At 41.1% G+C, this 7403-nt stretch overlaps 1 protein-coding gene across 1 annotated transcript; it reads left to right on the forward strand.

Annotated features, from left to right (window-relative positions):
* The first annotated feature begins 1132 nt into the window (after nt 1-1132).
* Nucleotides 1133-1990, forward strand: LOC107108379 (beta-1,3-galactosyltransferase 2-like). The gene has a single exon (XM_015408803.1). It carries the CDS (start codon nt 1133-1135, stop codon nt 1988-1990), a length of 858 nt encoding a protein of 285 aa, XP_015264289.1.
* Nucleotides 1991-7403: the final 5413 nt, after the last annotated feature.

The raw sequence follows: 7403 nt of genomic DNA on the forward strand, positions 1-7403 counted from the left end.
AGGCTGAGTGATTGGGAATACATTACAATAAATTACAATAAGTCAGCAATACGTTACAATAAGTTAAATTCAGCTGTTGAACAAATTTATTGCAAAATTTACAGCACCCTTAGTATGAGTAGATTAGAAATATTTAATGTTGTAAGTGTTGTGTGAATCATAGGGAATTATGGTAAAACATATCAATCCAAGGTATGTGTCCTAATTTTAATCTCACAGACATTCAATAGACGGTCATTTTTAAATATTGCTAATACTGGTGTCTGTGATGACGTGTAAAAAATTTGTGCCCATAAATCCCATGCCTATAAACCCCAGAATGCTTTGCGAAAATGTATGGATACAACTTACATAGCCCAATGAGATCTACCCATAAGGCATATGAAGTGAATATTTGTTTAGAAATGTATTTATTTATAAATTTCATATGCCACCTCTCCAGAAACCTGCTCAAATAGGCAAGTGCCATGAATCACAATTTTTAAAATGTTTGCATATATTTTTGCGGTAAATACTGAACAATGTTGTATTTTTAAGAAGGATGAGAAAGCAGATAAGACATGATAATCTTTCTAATTACGTATTTTGTTATTCTCCAGAAAGAGCAAATGGTTATTGTGTAGAAAGAGACCTTGGGAAGACAATATCCAGAAATGCAATGTTTTTAAGAAGTAAAAATCAAAATTGACAAGATAAACTGGATTTTGTACTCTGTGCATAGAAGACTATATGAAAAGCAGAACCTAAAGAATTACATTTCAGAAATTAATTACTGGAAATGGAAACATCATTTTTTCATGGCAAGTATGTATCCAACTAATAATAGATGAAGATGGGAAATAGGACTTTGTGGAAGAGACATTTTTACATTTCTTGGCATTGCGTTAAATTATATATTTTCCTGGTTGGCTCCTTCTCTTTTCTTTTGACTTGTATACTCTTGATTCCTAGCGTTTCTCATTACTTAACTGTTTCACCTCCAATCCATATTCAAGAAAAATGGCATAGACTTTTATATTTTGCAAGAGATACTGAGAAAGAAAGCAAAGAAAGTGTTTTCTTCAGAAGTAACAGCTTTTCAAGTGTTGAAGAGTCTTCACAGAAAAGTCAGGAATCAGAAGGAAATGCTAACATGTCCATAAGCATTAGCAAAAGATTCCCAGAGAACTACATCCATCTCTATCCCTACCATTTTCTCATTAATGAAAGTGACAAATGCACAAAAAGAATCCCTTTCTTGATACTCTTAATAGCAACCAAGTTTAGTGACCATGAACATAGACAAGCAATCAGGAGGACATGGGGGAACAAAAAGGTGGTTCCAGGAGTGGAGATCATCCGGTTGTTTATGTTAGGGGTGAATGAGAGGGTCCCAAACCAAGCCATATTGAGAGAAAGCTGGCGTTATCATGACATCATTCAACAGGATTTTGTAGACACCTACAAAAACTTGACCCTTAAAACTCTAATGGGCATGAAATGGGTTGCTACCTATTGCTCTAAAGCTAGTTTTGTTATGAAAACTGACAGTGATATGTTTGTGAATACAGAATATTTGATACAAAAATTGCTATGGAATGTTAAACTTCCCAAGACAGACTACTTTACTGGCTCCATCATGACAGGGTATCAACCACATCGTGTCAATACAAGCAAATGGTACATGCCAAAAGAAATGTATCCAGAAGATGAATACCCTAGTTTTTGCTCAGGAACTGGCTACGTTTTCTCCACAGATGTCGCCACAAGGATTCTTAGCAGGTCTCTAAAGGTGCCATATGTATATTTAGAAGACATATATGTAGCATTGTGTCTCAAAAAAGAAGGAATAAGCTTGACACCTCCACCAAGAAAGGCATTGTTTAACATACACAGCATTCCATTTTCTCCATGCACTTACCACAGTTTAATCACCTCCCATGAAATTAGTCCAAGTATTCTGCTATTTTTCTGGAAAACGTTGCAAGACAAGAAGCATGAATGCCCTTGAGAAAGGAGATGTGATGCAGTGCTCTTCTGGGAATTATCCAGTCAGCAGGTTTTCATGAAAGCCTACTGCTATGACTAGTAATGTTTCTCTGTGTGTGATGAAGGAAGTACTGGGATTTTTAGTAGGGTAGCAGACTGCTCAGTGGCTTAAAACTCAGCAGAGCCATCTGGTCAGGGTGTGTGCTAGTGAGAAACAAAGTTACACATGGAGCCTCTTGTACCTTTTCAAACTAATAAGAGTTCTTTATTATAGGAACTCCATTTATTTTAATTTTTAAAAGGATGCCGCTTGCCCACCCACTCTGTCATTACCACACAATAATAATCTGAATGGTCAACCATGGAGTACATAAGAACATAAGAACATAAGAGTCGCCAATGATGGATCAGGCCAAAGGCCCATCCAGTCCAACACTCTGTATCACACAGTGGCCAGAAATACCAGTGCCATCAGGAGGTCCACCAGTGGGGCCAGGACATTAGAAGCCCTCCCACTGTTGACCCCTCCCCCAAGCATCAAGAAGACAGAGCATCACTTGCCCCAGAGCCCCTATCTATACCTTGTGGCTAATAGCCACTGATGGACCTCTGCTCCATATGCTTATCTAATTCCCTTTTGAAGCCGTCCATGCTTGTAGCACCCACCACTTCCTGTGGCAGTGAATTCCAAGTGTTAATCACTCTTTGGGTGAAGAAGTACTTCCTTTTATCCGTTCTAACCCGACCGCTCAGCAATTTCATGGAGTGCCCACGGGTTCTTGTATTGTGAGAAAGGGAGAAAAGTACCTCTTTCTTTACCTGCTCTTTCCCATGCATAATCTTATAAACCTCGATCATGTCACCCCTCAGTCGTCTTTTCTCCAAGCTAAAGAGCCCTAAGCGCTTTAACCTTTCCTCATAGGGAAAGTGTTCCAACCCTTTTATCATTCGAGTTGCCCCTTTCTGCACTTTTTCCAAAGCTATAATATCCTTTTTAAGGTGTGGTGACCAGAACTGCACACAGTATTCCAAATGAGGTCTCACCATTGATTTATATAGGGGCATTATGATATTGGCTGATCTGTTTTCAATACCCTTCCTAATAATCCCCAGCATAGCATTGGCCTTCTTTATTGCAGTCACACACTGTCTCGACATTTTCAGTGAGTTATCTACTACAACTCCAAGATCTCTCTCTTGATCAGTCTCTGCCCATTCAGACCTCATCAACGTGTATTTATATTTAGGATTTTTGGCTCCAATATGCATCACCTTGCACTTGGCCACATTGAACCCCATTTGCCATGTTGACACCCAGTCGCCCATCCTTGACAGATCCCTTTGGAGTGCCTCACAATCCTCACTGGTTTTCACCACCATGAACAACTTTGTTTCATCCGCAAATTTAGCCACTTCACTGTTTACTCCCATCTCTAAATCATTAATGAACAAGTTAAAAAGCAGTAGACCAAGTACTGATCCCTGAGGTACCCCACTGCTTACCACCCTCCACTGAGAAAATTGCCCATTTATACTCACTCTCTGTTTTCTATGAATTTGCCAGCATGTGGTGAGGTGGGTTCAGGGTGGGATGTCTGAACAAAACTCTCTCTTACAAAAAAACCTGGATTAATTAGAGCTGGGGGCAGAGCACACCAAGTCTGTCATCTGACCGCAGCCTAAAACTTGCTGATGCACAACCTCATAAGGTTGGCTAATGAGGATGGGTGGGCTACAGAAAGCCAGTCCCCCAAGAATATGGATTGGCTATTCGACCTTACACACAAATTTCAGGATGTCTGAACTTCCCTGCTGTGAACTCAAGCCGGCTGGGAAGTGTGAACCTTCCTATCCATTTTGCTCCCCCCCTTTTTTTGATCAGGTCGCAAAGTGTGCATAAGTGCACAATCACCTCTAATGTTCTCAACCACTGCTTGTACATCCAAGCAGCCATATAGGTATTCTGGATTGGGAGTCCCGGAGGTTTTTTTTTGAGGGACAAATCTCCCCTGCCAAACCCCTCTCTCCTGTTTCTGCTTCACAGTTGTTGAGAGCATCCCATGACTGACACAAGAGTAAATTTACTGAAGTCGATGGGACTACTCTCATGTAAACCTGCATAATACTTGCACTCCCCCGCCCATTTATTCCACTGAAGAGAGGTGAAGCAAAGGAGGCTGAGAGGGGCTGCAGTACTTGGTGGAGAGATCGCAGAACTGTCAAAATACAGTGGTGCATCGAATGAATGCTTCTGTGGAGGCATGGCAAATTTTTAAAAGGATGCCACTTGCCCACCCACTCTGTCATTTTTTGTTGTTGTTGTTGTTCTGTCGCACAGTCGAGTCCGACTCTTCGCGACCCCATGGACCAGCTCCCGCCAGGCCCTCCTGTCTTCCGCTGTCCTCTGAAGTTGGCTCAATTTCATGTTCGTTGCGTCGATGACACTGTCCAACCATCTCATCCTCTGCCGTCCCCGTCTTGATGTTGGGGAGAAATGTTTCCTGTTTTATATACTCTGTAATATATAATTATCCTTCCTTGATATATACAATTATGTATAATCCCTCTTGAGAAGAAGGTTAAAAACACCAACGGTACGAAGCAAGGAAGCAAGGGTATGTGAGTCATGTGTGTGGTGGTGCCTAATAAGGAAGAAGACATGTTGAGGACATCTCTACAAAGGCCTGTGCCAGTGCCACCCCATTTTTCAAAAGAGGGGATGCCAGGGATTCATGTATTCATTGTCTGTCAGATTAGTCTTGTGTTCACTTTGTTTGCTTTAATGCTGAACATGTTTTTGTAGATTGTAACCTTCTGTGCTCCCCTGTTGGTACTTAGAATGGAACTTAGTGAATAAAGCTATACTTAATTTCAAAAGAGAAGAGAAGATTGGATTTATAACCCACCCTTCACTACCTGAAGGAGTCTCAGAGCAGCTTACGATCTCCTTTCCCTTCCCTCCCCACAACAGACACCCTGTAAAGTAGGTGAGGCTGAGAGCTCTTTCAAGAACTGCTCCTGAGAGAACAGCTCTGAACAATCTTGTAACTGACCCAAGGTCACACCAGCAGCTCCATGTGGAGGAGTGGAAATCAAACCCAGTTCTCCCAGATTAGAGTCTGTGCTCCTAACCACTACACCAAATTGCAAGAGAGCACATATACTCACATAAGAGACGCCAATATTGGATCAGGCCAAAGGCCCATCCAGTCTAACACTCTGTGTCACACAGTGGCCAGAAATACCAGTGCCATCAGGAGGTCCATCAGTGGGGCCAGGACATTAGAAGCCCTCCCACTGTTGATCCCCCCAAGCACCAAGAAGACAGAGCATCACTTGCCCCAGAGCCCCTATCTATACCTTGTGGCTAATAGCCACTGATGGACCTCTGCTTCATATGCTTATCTAATTCCCTTTTGAAGCAGTCCATGCTTGCAGCCATCACCACTTCCTGTGGCAGTGAATTCCAATTTACACTACTGTGCTGTTCCCTTTCTGGTAGCCCTGACCCCAGAAGGATGTGATAAGGGATTAGTTATGCCAATAAAGGTCTATGTATGTGTGTGATAAGGGATTGTTTCAGGGTGGTGGTAAGCCTTTGGAAAGTTCCAGGGGTTCATCTGAAGTCCTAGAAGAGAACAATGGTATACTACCATGTCAGGCTGGGAGACTAAGAGAAAAGACACCACAGCTCCCTCCAGGCATATCTCTCTCTCTCTCTCTCTCTCTCTCTCTCTCTCTCTCTCTCTCTCTCTTTCAGTGGCTAACAGTCACAGAGGAGTAACAGGGTAGGAGGAGGGACAAAGAAATACTGAAGGTTTGTATCAGCAGCCACTCACAGATAAGAGTGTGTGGATGGGACTTACAAATCCAGTATTTCCTTGTCCTTTTCTATGGGTTTCAATGATCAGTTATTGCAATATGGTCTTCCATGAAGGAAGTAAGAGGCAGATCAGACAGATTTCTTCTTGCAAGTTCTGGATTCCATTTCATTTCAGTTTCCCTGTGAATAGATATGTCTTCAGATGGACAAATTATAGAGAGTAACTGTGTTTATTACAAATAGAAATGACTCCATTCTTTGCCTGGCAGTTCTAAACAGTCATACTTAGCCGCAACAAATGCCAATTCATCACCTACTTTGCCATTACTTTTTAATGATCGAGTCAACAGGAAAATATTTTAAATGGTTCATTCTTTTCCATAGAAAAGCAGACTTGAGTATAATTTGTAATGAGCTTGAATGAGTGTGGCATCAGATGTCTGTACTAAATTCAGATTTCATTTTAAAATAGATTGTTTTTTAAAATGCTCTTAAGAGATCCCCCATTATTTTAGAGCAATGGGATAGGGAGGAGATGCCAAATACTTTCCATGTGAACCATTTTCCTGATCAAAACTACTGTCCTCAAGCTACCATCACACCTGCAAAAGAAAAAGGTATCATTCCCCAAGTAAGATCACTTACAGCTGTTCTATGAAAGGAGTGTTGCAAAAACCCCTAAGCCTATTAGCCAATTAAAACCAAGAGTAAAATTCCTTCCTGGCCCTGTTAGCCAGAGACATAGCAAAGATGGGTACCAACACAATAATTAAAATATGAAAGCATAGGTGGGAGGGCAGACAGACAACCTTTATTGGCATATCAGATATAAAAGTACATTAAAATTTAGGAATACATCAAAAATGTGGCTGTCATACAAACAAACAGCAAGGAAAAAAACCTGATCAGTTTATAGTTTCCCTGATTTGAATTGCAGATTGAAGAAAACAGGCAACATTAAAAGTTATAGAAGAGTTTTGCTCCGAGAGTAGCAACTGGGCTTTGACACTCTCAGGGAGACCACGCCATGTAAAAACAAGGGAGTCTTAGTATAAAATGGGCAATTTAAAAGAACATGGGAAACAGATTCGATGGCACCCTGACTACAAGGGCATTGTCTAAGTTCATAAGGGATTTTATGGCATCTTCCAGAGAAGATTCCCGATGGCAATATGTTAAATCTGGCTAACATAAATGCCCTTCTTTGATGGGGGTCAGTTAAAGAGCAAAAATAAGTAGCTGTCTAGCCCAGTGTCTGGAGTAATCCCAGATGAATTGGAGAACAATTTTTCTATTGCCTCTCATGTAGAAAAAGTAGGCAATGGCCTTAGCACTGTTTCTTGCTAGAGTAGTGGCACATTTGTGATGAGTAGCCCAGCTCCCATTGTAGTAGAAATTGATGCCTAAGTATTTAAATGATTTGACCTGCTCAATGGGATATCCCTGAATTGTCCATGAGGACTGTTTCCAGGATTTGGAAAAGACTAAAATCTTTGTCTTCCCATAATTCAAAGTTAACCGTTGTTGCTGTTATTACAGTAGGTCAAACATTGGTGTAGAAGACACCTCAATCCGATTCGTGAACATGAGAGTAAGACGGCGGTGTCTGCAT

The sequence above is a fragment of the Gekko japonicus genome, unplaced genomic scaffold, assembly GCF_001447785.1.
Source record: "Gekko japonicus isolate JY-2015 unplaced genomic scaffold, Gekko_japonicus_V1.1 scaffold3526, whole genome shotgun sequence".
NCBI classification, from domain to species: Eukaryota; Metazoa; Chordata; class Lepidosauria; order Squamata; family Gekkonidae; genus Gekko; species Gekko japonicus.

What these genes read in the sequence shown, in the direction of transcription:
- LOC107108379 (XM_015408803.1), top strand. Translation starts at nt 1,133, where the DNA reads ATGTCCATAAGCATTAGCAAAAGATTCCCAGAGAACTACATCCATCTC.